The sequence below is a fragment of the Phalacrocorax carbo genome, chromosome 5, assembly GCF_963921805.1.
Source record: "Phalacrocorax carbo chromosome 5, bPhaCar2.1, whole genome shotgun sequence".
In the NCBI taxonomy this organism is placed as follows: domain Eukaryota; kingdom Metazoa; phylum Chordata; class Aves; order Suliformes; family Phalacrocoracidae; genus Phalacrocorax; species Phalacrocorax carbo.
Genome location: NC_087517.1, coordinates 16,891,781 through 16,912,865, shown reverse-complemented (window position 1 = coordinate 16,912,865; position 21,085 = coordinate 16,891,781). Strand labels below are relative to the sequence as shown.

Here is a 21,085-nt window from a genome sequence, read left to right as displayed (position 1 = left end):
ACGAGTTTCGGCGGAGGGGGAGGCGGAGCTTTCGGTTGGCAGCAGGAGCGGCGGCGGCCGCCGGCGCCTGACGGGACAATTTTACCCCACCCCCCGCCCCCCCATCTCGGCCTCGTCGCCCCCGCCCCGGGCGCACCTTCCCCGATACCCCCCTCACGGGCCCGCCTCGGGGCGCGGCCTTCCCCGCCCCCCCCACTGCCCCCTGTCATCCTTACCCCCCCTCCCCCCGCCGCCTCGTACCGCGGTGCGGGCAGGCCCCGGGCCCCCTCGCCCCCCTCCCCCGGGGGGGTGGGCTTCGCTCCGGAACCCTGGCCGCTCCCCCCGCGCCGCCTGCCCAGCCGGGCCTGCGCTGCGCCCGCCGCCGCCGGCCAGCGCGGGGGGTCCCTGGCGGCCGCCCGGCCTCCGCTCTGACACAGGTCGGTGCCGGCGGGGCGGGCGGGGCGGCTCTCGGCTGCACGGGGGTGCTTCGGGGGGCGGGTTTGTCCGCGCGAGTTGGAGGGGCCGCCGGGGGTGGGGGTGGGGGGGGGGGGGTAGAGGGTCTTGGGGCGGCCTTGGGGGCCGGGGTGGGGGAGCCCGGCCGGGGGCCCCGGGGCTCCGTCCCCTTGCGGCGGGGGTACGGGGCGGCGGAGTTGCTTAGGGCGCGGGGGGAGGCGGCCTGTAGGTCCTTACGTGACAACGGTTGGGTCTCGAGGGCTTTACGAGCTGTACCGGTATTTACATGTCACTGTAACCCTTCCCTTGGTGCCGGTGCCGTGGTCTCTCGGCTTTGAAGAGCTCCGCAGTGCTAGCGGTGCCGGCAGTTGGGCATGTGGGTCAGGTTCTGCGAGGTGTTTTAGTCGGGGAATAGGCGAACCTTGGATTATTTTTTCTCCTTATTCCTTCTGAGATGCACTGCAGCACCCACGAGGTCGGTGGTTTTTTTTTTTTCTGGCTTCCTCTCTTGCTTCATAAATCTGGTTTTAGTTTTTGGCTGTGGAATTACTGAAGATCAAAGCGTTAAATAAACCGAGCACTTCTTAAGCTGTATTGTATCACGAAGTGTCCTCTAAGAGGGTGGTAAAAGATAATAGAAGCCTGCCATGAAATAAAGGGGCTTTCTTGGCCGTGCAGAAAATGTTTCTCAGCTATAACATTTCTTTTCTTTAAACAATGCAGCACGTTGCAGAATGGAAGAGGCCTTCAGAAATGTGCTGCTATGTGTACGGCAAAGACGGAGTATTTGCAGAATGAATGTCTACTCGCTTGTCTTGCACAACATCTTGGATTCTCTCGTGCCATAGCACGTATTAGCAGAATACCCTAGGAAGTGTTCTTTCCTATGGAATTTCCTTATGGATAGTTTTAAGGGATTGGGCAGCAATGAGTTAGTACTTACGCTACACTGAGAAACCTTAAGAAGAATTTTCTTGGTTGGATCCCACCCCCGCCATGGCTAAGCCATTCACTGTCATTTGAAAATAACAGAAATACTGCATGAGGAAATTTTACTTTCGTGTATGCCTTTGCTTACAGTGGCTTTTTAAATAACTGCTTTTCTCAGAAATATATTCAAAAATGAGAACTTGCTATAATTCCTGTTTTCTTTGTACTTTGCGTTCCGTCATGATTGCCACTGAAATGTATTGAATCCGAATATTGATTCAGATAATGAGGCTGTATACAATTAATTTGATTTTTTTCCCTCCAAGGTTTTATTGTATTTTGATAAAGCAGAATGGCAAGGTAGTGTTTGTCACATTGACTCATTGCTGGAGGAAAATCTGTGTATGGTTTGTCTTGAACTCTGTGTCCATGGTTTACCTGACACTAAAGGCAGACTACAGGGAAGAAAACAGATGTTTCTGAATTGCTTGTCTTGGCTTGCTGAGATTGCTAAACTGTCAGAGGAAACTTTTTCTAAGGTAGCTGTAGTGTTTGGTAATCTTGAGAGCTTTTATGGTATACATGAGAAGGTAGGATTTATTAATGTAGTGTAATAAGAGTGCTGTCTTGTTTAATATCAAGGTAGGGAAGCTCTTTTTATGTTGATAAAACTAGATAATTTATGGTAAAAATAAATAACCTTTCAAATTTGGTCATAGACCGTGAGTGGTTCTTCACTGTGGTTCGTAGGAAGGCTAGTCAATGCGCAGACTTGTGGAATTTCAAGCCAATTGGCGCTAAATGCAGAAGACTTATTGTTGTATTATAAAGATAAAGTTTATTTCTGGAGAAAGCAAGGAATTTGGTCGTGCTGTAAATTTAATTCACATTTATAGGTTTTGCTTCACAATTTCTCAAATTCCTAAAATACAGTGTTATATTTAGGTACAAATCAGAATTATTGTTTTTTAAAACCTTGTCATTATTAATGTGTATTTATGAGAACTTATTGAAAAAAGCTTTGCAGTCTTAAGTTTCCTTTTTTTTTCTTTCATCTATATTTACTGCAGGCTGACTTTTTACATCAGCAAACTAAGTCAAAAGTAATGTATAATATGTAAATTACTTTTGTGACAGATTGTTCAGTGCTCTCCGAGCATTCTGAACTGAAAATAATGTTTTCTTATAAAATGCAACCTGAGAATGATGATAAAGTTCACTGATTTCCCCTCTCCCACCAAACACACAGCCAAGGGTGTTCTGAGCTATTGAGAGATTCACCTTTGCTCTGGAGTAATGAATGTGTTTTCTAATAATTTCTTTTTAGACCTCTGCTGTTAACATTACCCTCTGTTTAGACTACTATTTGGAGAAAAATAAATGAATGATGAAAATGGGACTGATCAAAGTAATTAAGTACATCTTGTTACTTTTGCAGAGCTTATTTTCATACGTATGACAAAGTAATGTAAAAATGTGTATTGCCTAGTGACTCTACCTAGGTTTATCTAATTAGCAATCAATTACGTTTGCTGTCCTGAAAGTTTAATTTCTAAATTTGAGCTTTTAAAATTCTGAAGTAGAACTAGCGTAGTATTAAATTAAAACAAACAAACAGTGAATTCTGTTAGGCACACTAATTTTTCTGTGGGAGAGAAGAAAAGTCTTTTTCTAAAAGAATAAATACTGCATTTGCTATTTTAATAGTCTGCTGTTTTGTAGTGCTAAGGCATAGGTCAAAATAGGTCATGCATGCCATAATTGCACATATCTTGCAAAATAACATTGTAAACATATAACTGGGCAGTGGGAATATGTTCAGAATGCAGTGCATTAGTCGTGGTTCTCACCTCTGGATCTTAGCATGAGATCTTGGTTTAGCAATATAGTAATAACAACAGAGGCAGCTTATGGCTCTATGTTAACCTGATTTTTTAGACAAAATGTGCTTGTTCACAGGCTTTTCTGAGGAGTTTTTAGTGTATTCACCTTAAGTGTATTTTTTTGAGAAGCTGCAGAAGACTTGGTGATGTAAGTGAAGGAAGGATGGAGTTCTGTGTTAGGATATTGCACTGATTCCATCTGTGGGAGCCACTGCTCTAGAGATGCTTGACCCACAGATACACATATGGCATAGTTTAAAGCCCAGCTTAATGAGGTCATTTGAAATTGGACTTACTTGAGCAAGGCCGAAGCAGGGGTATCTGCAGTGTGCTTTAACAACTGAGAGTTGGGAATTCGTAATGTAGAGAGGCCTGTAGAGATGTGGCTTTCTCCTGTCCGTTTGCAAAGCCTCTAACTTACTTTTACTTCTATATCTCAAATTATTGCCTGTTTTTGAAATTATACCAACAAACTGCGACTTAGTTTTTCACATGAGAGGGAAATACTTTTCTATAGGCTAAAGGGTTTTTTCTTTGCTGTAGCTTTGTTTTCAGCCATTTTTTCTTTGAGTACTTCACTGTTTTTCCTCACGTGCTTCTCTTTTTGTGTTTCCATTCAATTGTTTGTCTGCTTCTGTGGATTATCTGCAGTAGTAGAAGATGCTGCTTTTGTGTTCCTGAGGTGTTTTGTGCTAAGTATATTGAGTCTGACAATGGCAATGTAATAAAGTTCAAATGTTTCAAATGTTGATGTTGCAAACACTGTACTTCTGAAGCTCAGGTATGATAACACTGATAAACTGTTCTCATTTGGATAAATTAAGAAATGATAGATGTGTAAGAAGGGAAGGGATTTCATTAGGTTGGTTCCTACTCTGAGGCAGAAGCAAATACACTGAAATCATGTCTGACAGACTTTTGCCTGATCTGTTCTTAAAAAGCTCAAAGAGGGAAATACCACACCTCTTCACTGGTGTATTTATAACTAGTACATAACTATCATTATAGTTAGAAGGCTTTTCTTAATATTTAACTTAGGTCTCTGTGTTAGTGCTAGTTAAGCCAGTTAGTTCTTGTCCAACTATTATTACTCATGCAGGATAATGATTTCTGTACTTTTTGTACCAACTGTTTGCATATGTGAAGACTGTTCCTCTGTTTCCTTTTATTTCAGACTTCTCTTTACTAAAGTGTGCAAACGGGCATTTTCCTCACAGGTCATGTTTTCTCAGGATTGTTGTTGTTGTTGCCGTTAACTCTCACTGGGGTCTGTGTGATTTGTCTGTGCCATTTTCAAAGTTTCCCAGACAAAGTCTTACAGCAACAGAGTAATTAATTTACTCTGTAAATTGCAGCAGAAGTAACATGATAGCCGTATTAAAATGTCGTTCTGGGGGAGGGTGTGCACATCTGCTTGGGTTTTGTTTTGGTTTTGGGTTTTTTTCCAACATCAGGTTCTTGGCTCCTGCATTTGATAACACAGGAGCTTGTATTACTGCTTTTGTTACATAGGGCATCTCTTTCTTCATATATATGAATTTGAGTTATCTTTCTGAAGACTAGAACCTTACACTGTATTGAATTCAAACTTTATTTCACGTTAGTTTTCTTATATTAAGAATTTCTAGACTCACAGGATCACTGTTCAATAAGTTATTCGGCAGGAAAGTATGCAGTTTCTGCTCCTCTACATCTATTTTCCAGCACGTACAATCCCTGTGGCTTTTGAACGTAAGCCTGCTCTACAACAGGAAACTTGATTGAGAACAAGTTCTCCTCAGGTTAGATGCAGCTTCTATTGGCAAAAATGTGTCTTTACCAGTCAATTTTATACATGAGCTGTCTTTGAAGTAAGTGGTATTGCTAAAGTAACTTCTGTTGGAGTAACTACCTGTACAAGCTTTTTGCCATTTTGAGATGTCATATGGTCCGGTGACATAGTAGAAGAAATTTTTATCCTATAGGCGTGCTTTATTGGAAGAATTGCAAAGTCAGCAACGAAACAGATGTGTTCAACATGTTCCCTGGCTTTACTCCGTTTTATCTGACTTATGTAAATGATTTTATCCATAATTTTTGAGGCTAGATCACAGATGGGACAAATGTGTGACTCTCTCAGCAGTGCTGCCTTCACAAAAACCAAAACAGCCACCAATAATAACTATTAAAGAAGGCCTTTAGCTTCTTGCAGGAAGAAGTTTTCAAGTAGTCAGTGTTGATTACCTCTTACCTATCCTCAAAATTATTTTAAAATAATTTAGACGAGAAGTTTGTAAATGCTAACAGTTCGAATGCCATGTTGCCAAAACGATAACAATGGGAACTATAGTCTCACCTTTGAACAAAGATCTGAAAACTGGAAAACATCTGGATCAAACCGTTGTTTGAATTTAAAAAAAAAAAAAAAAAGAATTAAAATGCTGACACAAGCAGTAATTAAACTTCTAAACAAAATCTAAAGAAAATTCTGTTGAAGAACATGAGATTTGTCCCCCTAAATATTTTTCTGAACTGAACTGGTGAAAACTGCTAAAGCTCAACCTGTATTTAGTTGTTGTTTTGTCACACTGTATATTTTTAGCAGTGCTACAATTATTGTAACTCCCATCATGAGGATTTTTATTTAAAAATAAAAAAGTAATTGGAATGGCAGACCCATGACCCTTCAAGCACTGTTTTGTTTTTTTCCCATAATAGCTCAATGATAACTGAATGGGCAGAAAGTAGTAGTTAGAAAATAATTTCTTGTGCTGCTGATACCAGTAAGTGCAGTAACTTCTGGCAGGGCTGAGGTGGAGAGTGTGATGAATGACTTTTTAAGCTGCTGCAGCAAGTTGCTTTAGAGAGTATCTAGTAAGGCTCTGTGTCTGTCATATTGGCACTATTGTGAATACCAAATGAGACTTTCAAAAGAAAATGTAAATGTTTTTGGTGAAATGGCTGACAAGCTTTAGGTAAAATCTTAATCTGTAATGAAATGAGGCAAAAGATCATCTAGTATTCTTTCTCCGATGGTAAGCATGAATGAATGATTATGGAAGAGTAAGAACAGGGCAAGCATATATAATACTTCACTTGCCTATTCTTTCAATCCTGAACTATTTTCAGTAAAGGTCTGTTCTTAATCTGATGTGGGTTTTGTGTAGTTAGTAATCTTTGGATTTTTATCCTCAAACTTGGCCAGTCCTTTTTTGCATGCAGCTAAATGTCTGGCATCCAAATATCCTTTGGTAAGAAAATATACAGGTATGCTATTTGTTATGCTAAAGTCCACCTTGTTTTTTTTTAACTTAGCTTCTACCAGTTTCCTTTGGTGCCACATTTCTTTTGGAAGAGCATGAACAATTGTGCAATATAACAGTCCATCTCTCTGTTCCTCATATGATTTTGTGGCCCTTTATCGCTTTCTCCCTCCACCCGAATATTTCTGAAACCAGGGAATCCTAACTTGCCTATTTGTTTTCCCCGGGAGAACCTGTTCTGTGCCTTTGACCATACCTTTTGCTCTTCTCTGAAACCACTGTATTCTGCTACGTGTACTTCTGCAGCTGAAGGCCTGCTAGTGGTCTGTTTTGGACTGATTACTTTGATAATAATGCCTAACATTGGCTTTCATTTCTGAGTGCTAGTAGTATTCAGTGCAAACCCCATTGGTGTGTTATGTGCAAAGTTAGAACTGCTTCTCTCCCTCCTCCCTTCTGCCTCCCAACTTGCATCACTTTCATTCATGTGTGTTGGCTATCATCTGCTTTATTGCTCAGTCCCCCAGTCTGATAAAGACCACCTCCTCTACTGCAGTCAATCCTTTCCTTATTCTTTCGAACAACATAGTTCTGATAAGCACAGTAGTGTCGGCAAACTTTGCACCTTGCTCCTGTTTCTTGGATAATTCAGATTATGTTGAACAGCACAGACTCTTGTGGAGCCCCACTAGTATCCTACTTCCTTATGAGAATGTCAACTATGCCTGTCCTGCATTTTCTGTATTTTAACCATTTCATTCATGCAAGGGTCTTTCTTTTTTTTATGCTGTGACTGCAAGAAAGCCTTTGTTAGACTCTTCCAGCACTGGAAATGCAAGCAGACCATGATAGTGACTGAATTCAGCTCTTTTTACACATATTCAGAGTGCACCAAGGGATTTGAAAGTGAGGATCTTTTTTTGGAACAGCCATATCTACTCCTCCCTGCTCTACCATAATTATCCATATGCCTGTTATTTCTAATTTATTTGTTATAGGTCACACTTAATTGTTTGTAGTTCCCTGGAATCCCTGCATTACACATGCCATCTTTTAAAATATCTTTTAAAAAGATTCAGACCTGTGCAGTGGCCAAGAGGGGTGGTTCCAGCATGAGTTCTTGCTCCTTTCTTTGTGTTGGTATTGGTGCTATAGAAGTGCGCGACCAGTTAGACAGGCTGATGGTTAATTAAAATGTAAAATAAATCTTTTCAGCTGATCATCTGTTTGCTCTGGATCTCCTGCTTGCCATTGGGGTTCAGCTGGAAAGCAGCAGTTACTGTAGACAAGCAGGACTCCTCTCTTGGCAGAAATGCACGCTTAGCAGTGGAACTGTAGCCTTAACGTTGATGGTTAGACATGGGCATGTATGTAGTAATCCTTCCACTGGTATATGCTCTCAACTTTTGGGTCTGTAGTTAGTTTACCTTATTATCTGTATTTATGAGGGTACTTATATTTTTATCAGTTGAGGGAAAAGTATTGTTCTGCAGCATTGTAGATGTCATTGTAATGATTTCGTACCTGCTGCTAAGGGATGTGCTATGGGAGATACAAGAGGGAAACCGTATGAGGATACCTTGTCTTCATGTATTTGCATTTGATTCTTGAGTGTTTTGACAAAGCTAGGTTTTCATTGTTATATTTTGGTTTAAATGCTATTATGAGGGATTGAGTTGAATTATGTTTTTTTTTCCCTGGTTTACAGAAGCTAGTGATTGTTACCAAAGCACAAAGTGAAGAAAGGCTTGTGTACCTGATAGGCCAACACATTAAGATATTGCTAAGCTGTGTGGGTCATCTAGTTTAAAAACAGTGCCTACTGGATATGGATAAAAACTGCGAAGTTCGTCCATTTAGACCTGCTCAGTGAGACCTGCTGGCTACAAAAATGGTGCACAATCATATTATGTGTGTGGTAAAAAAATCTTTGGATTTTGCATGGTATGTGTTACATATGGATTCACACAAGGTTCTCTCAGTTGCCATTAATGTACATTAAGTACACACTTGTCTGTCTTCTCAGTGGTATTATTGAGCCCTCTGCACAGTTCCAAGAGTGAGAGGTCTGAGTCTACTCATACCTCTGGCTCCCTGGTTAAATTTATTGCTCTCGGTTGTTGTTGTTGTGGAATGTTTTAATATTGAATTGGAGATTGATTCAGGAGTGTTTTTTCTATGCTGTGATGGAAATCTCTATGGCTCACAAATGTCTTATCCTATTCAAATATTCCATGGTAGTGTATTGTGAGATTCTTCTGCATTTTATGTTATTATTATTGGTGACAGAAATAATGGAAGAAATGTCTGACTGAATGTACAGAGTTAATTTGATTTATGATGGGGAGAGAGCACATGGGGTATTGAACTAGGAAGATTGAATTGTGAGCCAGGAAAGGCATTTTAGGCAGAAGCTCCAGGTGATGGGGTGTTAATGTGGTGGCAAAACTTGGTGGCAAGGTAGCAGATGATGAGAAAAATCATAGTGTTTTTATCGTACTCTGGATTTCCTCATTGTATCACTGCCTTATGCAGTGTGCAGGAAGAACTGTGCTTTGAGGAATGAGTAAGATGCTAGGTAACAAAAGCTGTTCAGTGAGGATTCCTCCTTGGTTTGTTGCAAAATTTGGAAGATGGATAGCAAATGTGGCTGAGATGTCTTCATAGCAAAGTCATGAAAACGTCCCTGTCCTTGCTGGTGTCACACAAAATAGCAGGTAGATCATGTTAATCAGAAAGGTTCATGAGCATTGTTGTGTTCAGTTTTTTTGGTACTTGATTTGAAGTGATAGTTGTGTGGTTTGCAGTCATGACTAAAGCAGTTGTAACTGTGAAATCAGTGAGTTTTGCTCTGATTGGAAGATGCTGTCAAATGCAATGCTTATATTGAAGAAGAACAAAGTTTTCAGTTTTAGCACCTGAAGATGGATATTAAAACTAGCTGTAGAAATGGAGAGTGGGATTATTTCTCTGGCTTATTTCCTGAAATAGTCATCTTTCAATGCATCATGGTCATAGAACTGGAAGATGAACTGAAAAGGATAGAACTAGTTGCTGGAGTTTAAGGATGTGCTTTCTTCTCTATGCTCTCAAAAGCAAACTCTGACTGATGAGTTGTATGTAATAGCTCTCATACATTAATTGAAATACTCTAGTTGTTTACAATACTCAGTTTCTGCTGGAAGCCTGCTTTTTGTCTCATGTACTTTATTTTTGCTTGATGAATAATATTTGTAGATTATAAGTGGCTTGTTGTAGGTTTACTTTTCCAGTGAATGGTTACTCTTAAAATTAATTTATTTGTCACTGGCTGCATCACGGCCTTCCATTCTTAGAGTTGTGAGGATTGCAGGAATCTCCCGTAGTAGTAGTGGTGGTAAGAGTAAGTTTGCTTACCATGTACAATTAGTTCTTTGGCTTTCCTGGTGATCTTGAATTCTGCTGCAAGGAAGAGAGATCTAGTGTATTCTTTTAAGGTATATGCTGTGAACTGTCCGTGATAGGAAAAAAAAAAAGCTTGCCTCTTGTAGGATCTTGGATAGGGGACATGCAGCTATATTTGTGGTGGGGAATGGTTTTCATTGCAAAACCTTTAGCCCTTCACAAATATTTTGACTGGCCAGTCATAAGTTTGGAGTAAAACTAACATGCCACTCATGGCAGCTTGACCAGAAGGCCTCCAAAGGACACTAGCAGATGGTGAGCCGAGAGCCCCACTGAGATTTTTAGAAGGAGAAACAGAAGCACCTGAATCTAATTATGACACTTACTGTAGTGCATGTTTCATGGGATTATGTATGGATTAAAATTCCATACACCTGTTTTCTTTGAGAAGCATTTTATGGCGCTGCTCAGTTCATGTAAGATAATAAATTAGGAAAATTTACAAACATCACAGAAGTGTTTTACTCTGTGTATTTGTGGGCGTTATAATGTTATCTTAATATACTGAGTAGGCCTTAAACATTTTTATGATGTGAATAGCAGTAGTCAGTTTGTGTAGCATACAGTTTAATTAATGGAAGGGAATTTGTTCTTAGTGTCGTGATGCTCTGAGACTTTCCACCACAGTGGCAGTGGTAGATTTCCAAGACAACAGAGTGATTTGGAATATAACTGCAGTGATGCAGTTATTTGTAGCCCAGTGAACTGTGTCTATTACTTCTTAACATACTTTTGGGAGAAAATCTGGTCTCGGATAAGAGTAGAGTACAAGCAGTTGATTTCTAGCCAGTATGTTCTGTTGCAAAATTGGCAACACTAATATTTTGCAAGGTGACACTGCAAGTCTGCAAGTTTCAGCTGTTGTGACCCTTCCTCAATTTAAAATGCATGTTTGTTTCATAATTGTTTGGGTTTTTCTTGGAATCATGAACCGGTCTTAAAAAAGCATCATGACTTTCAAGGCAGATTTGCTTGACGTATCAGCGAAGTAATTCTTCAGTTAGGTCGAGAAATGAGCTGTCGGGGAGTGCTTTGGCTGCTGCTGAGGCAGTAACAGACACAGGAAATTGAGAAGTTCAGTAAAACTTGAATTAGGTGAAGAAAGATCTTGGTGGGGAAAGTAGATGCTTTTCTGTTAGAGGCCAATTACAGTCTTATCTTTTTTTGCCTGCTTGAAGTGGAGTGGGCTTATGAAGAGTTAGCCAACAGAGGCTCTTGATGCCATTTGGAAAGAAGAGGTTCATTCAAAGCAGGAAACTTGCATTTAAGTGTCTTGAAACTCTCTAAATATGCTTATCTCTCCCTATCAACTGTAAAGGAAGTGTAGAGAGATTGGCTTTCCTAGAGTACAGTTACTCTTTGTGAATATTGCTGTCAGTGTTAAGATATTTATCTCAGAAGCATAATTTTGCTATAAACTCATCTTGAATTAAATTATCTGCTACTTTGCATTTTTGTGAGAATAGTCCTTAAAAGCTGTGCCCTTGCATTCTCAAACCTTCCAGCACTTTCTGACTTTTTTGAGTCAAGATGATTGTTCATCGAGCTGATAAATGTTATATGAATGTATCAAATTACAGTTTATAGAACAGCAGGAACTAAAGATTTAATCTGAGTAGGATGAAGTTTTACTTTTCTTACTGTGAATGTTGGATCCTTCAGTTCATTCTGAAGTGTGTTTCTCAAAGTACTTTGAGAGATGAGCTGTATTTATGGTGCTAGAGCTGACAGCACTGCTTTTTGAGGTTTTTTCCTCCCTGTAACTGGGAGTGCACCATCTATAATTAGAAGTTGTATTTTATGCAAGTCTGGTTTTCTTTTTTTTTCTTTTTCTTTTTTAATTGAACTCTGGAAGGAGTACAGCTAGTAACCATCCTTTTCAGAAAATAAACAAATACCAAATCATGTCCGTAGTTGTACGGATGAGGCAAGTCTGTGTGGTCTTGTGTGATAAATTAGCCATAAATTCACTTTTTTTGCTTGCCAGGAAGATTTTAGAAGTCTTCAGTTTAAGAAATTTCAAGTCTATACCTTGTAGGGATACCTGACACAGCTGTAACAACAATAAAGGTACTGATGCTTCAGCCATCCCACGCTTGCTGTCTGCAGTCTTTCTGATATTCTGCACTGAACAGCGTATCTGTAGGTTGTGTACAGAAGCAAGATGGCTTCTGCATACACTGCACTCTTATACACACAAGCATTGCATTATCCCTCTTTAATTTTGTATTGCACTTACGTTAGATAGTTATACATTGTGATTTAATAATTATTCCAAATTGTCTCTTGTTAAGGCTGTTGAATCTTGCAGCTACAACTTTTTTCCCAATTGCCTAAATGGTAGTCTTTATGTCAAAATGCATTCAATGCAAAAACATTGTTGAATAAATGTAATAAAACACAATATTTAGGCTTACATAAAATACAACTTCTAATTCTGCGTGGTGCCCTCCTAGTTGCAGGGAGGATACAATTTCAAAAAGCAGGCCTGTCCGTTTTAGCACCGTAACTCTTAAAAAACCAATTATTAAACACAGTAAAAATTAATATTAAATGGGGGAAATAATAATAAATTATTATATGTATTTTAAATATTTAACTGTATTTAAATACCTTCTGTTGGACTGTGACTGTTTTTAAACACGATTCAGGTCATTTGCTTAAGCTGTAGCTTGTGTATGTCCTTGTGCCTACCTGATTGTTGCTGGGCTGTAGGGGGTTGCACTAGGAATCATGTTCGGTGACATTTCTGCTAAATAGGAATATGGATCTCAAAATATTTTTATTTTAATCCATCAGCTGAGTTTCCTGTTAGTTAATTGAGACTTTAAAGCAGGTAATTAAAATGTCATGTGATATTTAGCCAAATAGTTAGAAAAACGTAAGTAGGGTAATTGCTGTAGTTAGTTCAGTTAACTAATCTGTAATCATTTCAAGATGCCATATTTTGTTTGGCAGTAATAATAATCCTTGCAATGAAGGTATTTACTGTCGTTTTGCTTTTAATTCCATGGTAGAAACCAAGCTAATTATTATTTTACTCTCAATTGATGTGGAGGTAAATAGTTGGCAGCTCTTTGACCCTTTTCTTTATCCTTCTCAGTTATTTATACGATATTTACAGTCCACTAGAATTTTCTTGTTTTCCAAGTATTTCCAAATATTTGCAAGAATGGTCCGGAAACGGAACTGCTAATTTTGTAAAGAGTCTAACTAAGACTCTTATAAGTCCCTGGATCTTTACTTTAAAATGTTTGATCTGAAGTATATTACAAATAGCGCATTGTGTCTCTTTGTTGTTGTGGATGGTGAAATTTCTATTCCAGTAATACTGTGCTGTGGTTTGGATACATCCTCTTGACTTTTATTCGGAACCAGAACAAAAAATGGATGCCGGCTATTTCTTCCTGTTTTTTATCACCACTTGTTATTTCACCGTCTAAATTCAGCTTCTGAAAACATGTTTTGGAGGGGCAGGTGTCCTCCTAATACGTTTTTATTAAAAAAAAAAAAAGTATGTAACTTTGAGTTGTGTGCCATTGTTTTATGGAGATCATTATGATGATAGTGGTAGTTGGCTCATGGCACTATGTGTTTAAGGTTGCTTGGTCTCTGTACAATAGGTTAAAATAGCTTGGGGTTCTGAATAAACTGGTTTAATTACAAGAGGGTGAGAAATTCAGGGGGAAGTTTAGAAGTATACTAATATACGTACAATCAGAACAAGACTTAAAATATTTTGAAAAATAAACCCAAGTACTTCTGCAGGAAATAAACCATAAATGCTCTTTCTGCCAAGGAGTATTTGATGTGCTTGTGTTCCTTACTCTGTCAAACAGTCGTTCTAGTGGTAGAAGGGTTTAGTTCAGCTGTTCTGGAGAGAATTTTTGAGTGATGGTAACTATGGAAAAGCAAGCAGTAAAGGGGGGAAAAATAGAGGAGAATACAGTTCCTGTCTGGTGCTGCGTGAGCCCAGGATAGGTAGCCAGTCCTGAAATACTGCCCTGGCTGTGGAAGATGCTGCTCTGGATTGTGTCTCTTTTCTTTGCTCAGGGGCATCAGCTGGTAGAGGTTAGTTGGTTCTGTGGTTTTGCCAGTCTTCCCTAGCACAGCAGGACTAGGTGGACCCTTTCAGTGTATCCTGTCCAGTGCAATTAATCTCACTATTTTTCAGTATCCGGATAAACTAAGCAGGGGGAAGAAAGTGCTTCAGAATAGAAGGGGGCACGTGGCAGAAGAAGAACTAAGGAGGAGAATATTACTGCTGTGTGGCTCATGCCCTTACTGGCATGCTGGTGTCAGGCAAGATCCCTCCCTACTGGCTTTCAGACCTTAAGATTCCTTGAGGTATGCAAAGAAGGCTGGAATCAAACATTTTAACAGCTTTTTTTCTAACACACTTTTATCCATTTATTCCCCTCAAATACCTTTTTCATTTTAGAAGATCCCATAGTACTGTGACAGGAAGAATATTTCTGTTATTTTGTTCACCGGTTAAACTTAGTTTCTAATGTTCCAAATTTGACCTACTGAGTCCTTTTTTTGTTTTGTTTTGTTTTCCAAATGTTACCTTAATTTATAGGTGTCATTGGCTTTTTATTCAGATTGATTTAATCTTTCTCTCCCTTTTCTACTTCCCCTGTGAATACCTTTTCTTATGTATTAATACAATAAGTTAAAGATCTGAATTTTTCTGAAACTGAGCTCACGTCTGATGTGTTAATGTTAGACTCCAATTATTAAAAGACCTTTCTGTTACTTGCTTAAATATTTTCCTAGTTACTGGTCTTTGCTTCTCTTTTTTCTGACCTTCATATTTTTGTGTTACTGCTGCTGTTTTTATATTCTTAGAAAAGGGCGGCTTTTTGTCCACTCTTTATATGTGTGTATGTCCATATAAAATCCTCTTCGTTGCACTCATTTTTATAGTGGATACCTAAAAGAAGGTTACTGCAATGACTTGTAACAGTACTGAATTTTCTTCTATGCTTGCCATGCTATGTAAGTTCCTGTCATTTATTCCAACAATTGCTCTGATCTATAAAAAATTATTCTATAGAAGTTCAAATTTAGGTGTTACTCTTTGTTCACAGATGCTATTTTTATTTGACTTTAAATAAAAAAAACCATGATGAACAGTGCTGCACATTATTTTGGTTAAAGGTTAAGTACATAGATTTGACTAGGTGATCACTAGAGGTTTTGTCAACCTCGCTTACTGTGATTTATAAGAGGTTGGTTGTGTGAGACCAAGCATTTGATTGTTTAAAAGTAACATTTTGGGGGTAAAACTGTTTTGTTTGGCTCATTCTTCTTGCGATGAAACAAATTTTTCTAGTCTTACCTTATATTCTGCTTAGCCATTCTACAGTCTGAAAAAATACCTGTGAACACTCACTCTTCATGTTTACCTGGCTCTTTGATTCATCTGTTTCTTTACAGACAAGTATGTCTCTAAATACCAGTGCTAGCAAATTTTTATTTCTTGTCATTATTTTTAACTTGCCTATGCCTAATATAGTGTAATCTCCAATTTAATCTTTACCTGTGATTAGAATAATTATAATGCATATTTTTTCTTTATAGTTCACACTGTGTCATTTTGTTTGGTGCAAGAATGGGAAACTATGTGTCCTTGGACTGATTTATTTTAGTGAAAATTTGTAGGGAATTGATACCCTTGAGATTCCTGTCCCACTATTGGATAGGGTTTGGACTCCAAAGGTGTAAGGCACCTTTCTATGTAGGTAAAGTGTTACTGTGTAAGTCTGAATTCCTTACAAAATCAGGCTAAGATAGCTTGTTTGCTTTGCTATGGGTTTTTTTCTTGATTTTTAATGTATGAGGCAGTATGAAAGTAATGGCTTTATAAAAACATAAGTATGGCTTATGACCTTAAGTGCATATATACTGCCTTTACTGTTCTCATATGATAAGTTTATGGCTGTCATTGTAGCTATAGATAATTTTACTCTTTAAAAGTTGTACTTCCATTATGAAGCTGGATGCTGTAGAAACCATTTCATTTCTGCACACTACATATCTCCATGTTCCACAGAACTAGAACACCCTTTCTAGCTCTCTTAATGTTCACCTCATATAGCATCTGCTTGCTTTCTTCTACTGTGTGAGGGTAAAGCTTTCTCTTTTTTTTTCCTGGCCTACAAGTTTTTGGATGTGACCAAGTCAGTCATGAGAGATGATGTTAATATGTATGCCAGTGTTTCTGTACTTTTATCTCTCAGTAACCGAGAGGCAGCTTAACCCTGTTGTGTTTATTATAGGAGTGTATGCATATGGACAATTAACACAGAGTATTTGAACAGCTAGGTTATTGTCCGCATGACTGACTTGCCCTCAGGCTTTGCTTCATTTGCCATGAGAAAGCTAAAAACAATTTCCAGGAATCACCTGGATATTTTCTTCCTTCCACAACTTTCTCAGATTCTGAAAGATTTCCAGGCTCTGTGGAAGGTAGCCGATGGAAGTGAATCATGAATATGAATCAGCATCTCTCCACCCTTATATCCAAAATGCTGTTGCTAGGATATTCTTCTTTGTTTGCTACTCTTATCACATCATCACCTTTTTGAAATTTACTCTGTCATCCGTTCTTTAATTACATTCATATTCAAGCTGCTTGTGTTTCTCTGCAAGACCTTGACATAATCTTATTCTGCATAATCTTACTCTGCCTTTGCATCTGCTCTTGTGTTTTGCTGCCTTTGCTCCTCCTGAATCTTTCTCTGAGTTCCAGTTTTTGTCCAGGATTGTAATCTTTTTTTGCATGCGTCAGCTTGTTTTTAATCTCTCCCCACCACTACTCTGTTATTACAGTCCATTGAAAAATGGAGCAGTTAAAACCAGAAGTGTTTTCTCACTTCAAAAAGGTGAATTGTTCATAAAGTTTGGTCTGGGTCCCCTGTTTAATTGAAATTTTGATGTTGTTAGCTTATTTTTTTAAGTGACAGTAAATGTTGACAAAAAGATTGTTAAGATGTTTGGTTGGTGATTAATTAAACTTTATATTTGAGCAGAAAGAATTTTTGTTAAAAAGGATGATAAGGTGAAAAGTCCCTAAGTTATTCAGATAAATTTAATTTTTCCAGGTTTTTGGGCTTTATTTTGTGCTTGGTTTTTTGTTGTTGGTTTTGGTGTTTTTTCTTCTAAGGAATAAGAAGGAAGTGGAAAGGAAAAGAAATGGATACTCACTCATTAGCTTATGTTCCTCTAATGAGAGATGCTACAGATTAATACTAAGGAATGATTTCTTGTAGCTGGAGGAACTTGCAGAAGATATTTCCTAAGATGTTTCTTCTTCAGCTTGCCCACCCTATATGAGCCCTGTAGCTCAAGTATCTTGAGCTTCCAAGTTTAGTTATTTGAGCTAGGTTCAGGAAGAACACCTGAGGTATTTTTGTTTCAGATATAACTTGTTCTTGTTTTCCTAAAGTATGGCAGAAGATTTAAAATGCCCCATGGAATTTTTTTATTTCTTTGAAATGCTTACAAGGAAGTATTACAAAGGTACTTCATCCAAAGTCATGAAACACATTTCTACGTTTAATGTATTAAGACAGCTAATTAAATCAGACATTTTGAGAAAATGACACTAGCTTTCATTTTAAGACAATTGAATCAAATACAGAATTTAAAAAATGTTTTATAAGCACCTTAGTGAATAAGTCTTCAGAAGATTCCCCAGGACTACTGCTGATACAAAAAACAGCATAGGAAATAATTGAATATATATTCTATTTTGCTTTTTTGACTCTTTAGGGATGTAAAGAATCAGATATGGGGAAAAAAGCTAGTTCTGTTATTTGAGGCTATAAAGGTAATCCCAGTTCACTAAGTGAATCAGATCTCTTGGCATCCTGTGTGAGAGCAAGGCCCAGAGTTTCTGTCCTTATTTTGAGTATCTTGACTACTGTCGTCGGGCAAATAAATGAAAATTCAGCCCCTGTTTTCCTCTCTGAAGATTAGTACAAATGACTTTCTTTTGTATCTTCACACTTTTCCTTTTCTGTTATTGAACAACAGAAGCTTGCTTTTTTTTTTTTAGTTTTTTTTGAAACTGATTTTTCTGTCTCCTCCTGTGTTGGCATCAAGAGGCTGGAGACCGTGTGAGTAGTAAAAGTTGGGGTTGTGTCTTGGGACTACGGGCAGTCCAGGTCAGATATACTTCTCTCACTCTTGCAGGCTTTAACACTTTACAAAACATTAGGTGGGACTTGCTTTCCCACAACACCTGGAAGCTGTTTCAGGTACTGTTCTGAGGCTGTCCATAGACTTTGGAGTGTGTCACTCTGAATACACTTGAATCATATTTTCAGCTTTATTTTAGTTCTAATATACTCTCTTGCATGCTCTTTCAACTGAACCAATTTCTGACTGCAGAGTGGGACTTCTGGATCTTCTTTAAAAGGCTTATCTCTTCTGGGTTATTATGGAGCTTGAAATAGACAATAGTAGATGAGTCACCTGAATTGTAGGTAAAAGGCAGTACACAGCAGAGGGCTTTACATGGCTCTCGAGTCCAAATTTCTTTCTGAAAAATATGCCAGAAGTACTTGAAGCTTTCTAGTTACACTGGTGAAATTAATGCTGTTTTTGTGAAATGAGTGTGTAAGAGACAAGATGCCAGAATCTCTTAGATGCCTAACTGAAGATGCTCAGAAATCCTTTGGAAAAATGTGATTAATTTGTTGTTAGCTAGAAAATTGGCTGAATATTCATGCAAGGGAGCCTGACTGGCTGGTGCTGAAAGAGCTGGCCCACCTCCCCTCTGTTCTTAGCCATGTGCCCCCATAGGCAGCCCTGTGCTGGCACTGGGCGTCATTTGACACTGATGAGGAACTAAACCATGCGAAAACAAATTCTGTTTTAAAAAGGAAAAAAAAAAGATTAGTCATATTCTCTTGGTGTAGCTCCTTGAATGAAGTTGCAGGGAAATAATCTGTTTTATCAGAGGGGGTTAGATCTTTTGGCGCTCTGCTAGAAGGATGGATGGTCCACTGCAGCCCGGAAAACGGAGGAGGGCATAGGCTCTCCCTACTTGGTCGCAGTGACTGCTTAAGAAGCTAGAGAGTTTTCTTCTGTGATCTTATATTAAAAATTTTGAATTCTTCCTATGGTAGCCTCTCACTGTCTGTTTAGGGATATGTCTTTAGGTTTTTTTGCTGTTAAGCTCTGTAATAGCATCTCATAGAAAGATATTTTAATTGGTCCTTAATTATTGTTTTTTTCAGCTGGTCAATGCTCAAGATATTGTGATAGGCTAGGCTTGCTCATCAATGTGCCCCCTGTGTTTGTGCTTTTCTGGATAACTTGTATATTAAAAGTTAATACCTGCTGTCTTCCAGAGGTATTTGCTTTCAGGGGTGTTGGGATATCTGTGTCGTGCGCTTGAATTATGATGAAAAAAACTTACCAATTGAGGTTTTCTAGTTTATATAATCAGTAGACATTGATGCCTCTTGATTTTTTTCTGTGAGTTTCATATACATTTTTATATATATTAACAATGCATATTTAATTCTGAACAAAGAACTTTGAACACCAGATAGAGGAACCTGTAGAAAAAGAATTGATTCTTAATCTGGACTAGTGGGTATCCCACGTAGCAGAGCGTTATGGCTAATTAAGCTGCTAATCATCATTTGGGGGTGTAGACAGAGACTAAGATCAGCTTAAGTTTAGAAGAATATTTAGTTCAGCTTTGTGTCTTCTGAAAGCCTATATGTGTTGCTTAGAGCCCAGTAAGGTTTTGGGGACAATATCTGTTTTCCCCACGTGTTGCATCTACATATGCCATCTTATTTGTAGTTTATATGCATATTTAATATGCAGAATATTAGAAAAACTGTCTGTAAACAATGAAGAGCTGACTGTTTTATGTGGCTTTGACAACTTCAATAATTGTGTATGTTTGGCTTTGCATTTTAGGAAATAAAATAATGCTAATGAAGCAACCATTTCCCTGAAGTTCAAGTTTTCAGGCTCACTGCCATTATGGGTAAGTCTTGTGTGTAATGTATATAAAAACTTAATTTGGATACTCTTCATTTCTGTTGAAGACCAAAAAGATTAACGTAATACCATTCCTAGGAAATGTGTGCTTTGGCTCATAACTCAGTGTAATGTCTACATGAAAGGCAGTGTCAGCTGCTTTGCTAGTATTCAAAATACTTCTGTGTTTTTTCCGTTGGGATATAGCACTTTTCCTTCACTATGTGGTAACTTAAAAATCCAAGTATTGGAAACTGAGATTCATGGTATTTGGGTACTGAGCAATATTTACAATGCTCTAAATGATAATGGCTATTGGGAGAAAAAAAAGCCAAAGTCTATATGAAAGAATTTTATTGTATTGCCTGTGTCATTGCAGGGCAAAGCCAGGACTGTGTAGATGTTCTAACTGTGCTTTTCTAAATATGTAGCACATCTGTATGACTTCAAGTTTGTCGGTTTTTCACCTTGTACATGCTTTTTAATGAGTTGACCATGTTGTTATTGTAATCACTTATTGGTGCTCACTGTTAAAAGAAATCCCAACAAACCAAGCAACTAAAACACATTTTTGTATTGCTTTCGTTTATCTTTTATTGTTAAGCTAACTTTTTCCTACCCTCATGCTTAATAACAAAGTAGCCAAATCAAGGAATACAGCACTCTCTAGATTTCTGATATCCTCCAGCATTTTGTGTGAGAGAAATGACTGCTGAGTCGTACTGGATATTCAGTAAATTTAGATGCTTCACCACAATGCTTTGCTTGCCTTTGTATGAAACATGCTACTTAGTGACCACTGGGAATTAAACCTCCTCCAACCAACTGCTAAAAGAACAATGTTTTATTGCTGAGCACTAGAATATGGTATAACTTAATAAAATAGTTTAACTTTTTAATTGTGGAAAGTTTTGAAGTGTGTTTTAGTGTGAGAAAGGAAGAACTATGAGCTGCAAGAGTGCCTTCAGTTTTGCCATTAAATACTGCTAGTAAAACTTGCTTTTATAGATTTGCATATCTTAGTGGAGTTATTAATAATGACAGCATGAATTATGATCAAAGTCACTCATTTTCAGACCAGCTTTCTGATCTGTTAGGAATCTATTAAATTAGAACACTGAAATCCCACAATTTCCTGATATG

At 38.3% G+C, this 21,085-nt stretch overlaps 1 protein-coding gene across 2 annotated transcripts in view; it reads left to right on the top strand.

The window, feature by feature from the left end:
• Positions 1-21,085, top strand: part of MAP3K2 (mitogen-activated protein kinase kinase kinase 2) — a 55,481-nt gene continuing 34,396 nt past the window's right edge. Inside the window, exons 1-2 of one of the 2 annotated variants that reach the window (XM_064451296.1) lie at positions 1-416; positions 19,880-19,949. In XM_064451296.1, the coding sequence (XP_064307366.1) occupies positions 19,946-19,949 (4 nt within the window). In that variant the 5' untranslated portion in view covers positions 1-416; positions 19,880-19,945. The remainder of the gene's footprint in view (positions 417-19,879; positions 19,950-21,085) is intronic. The other variant, XM_064451295.1, reaches the window with a different exon arrangement.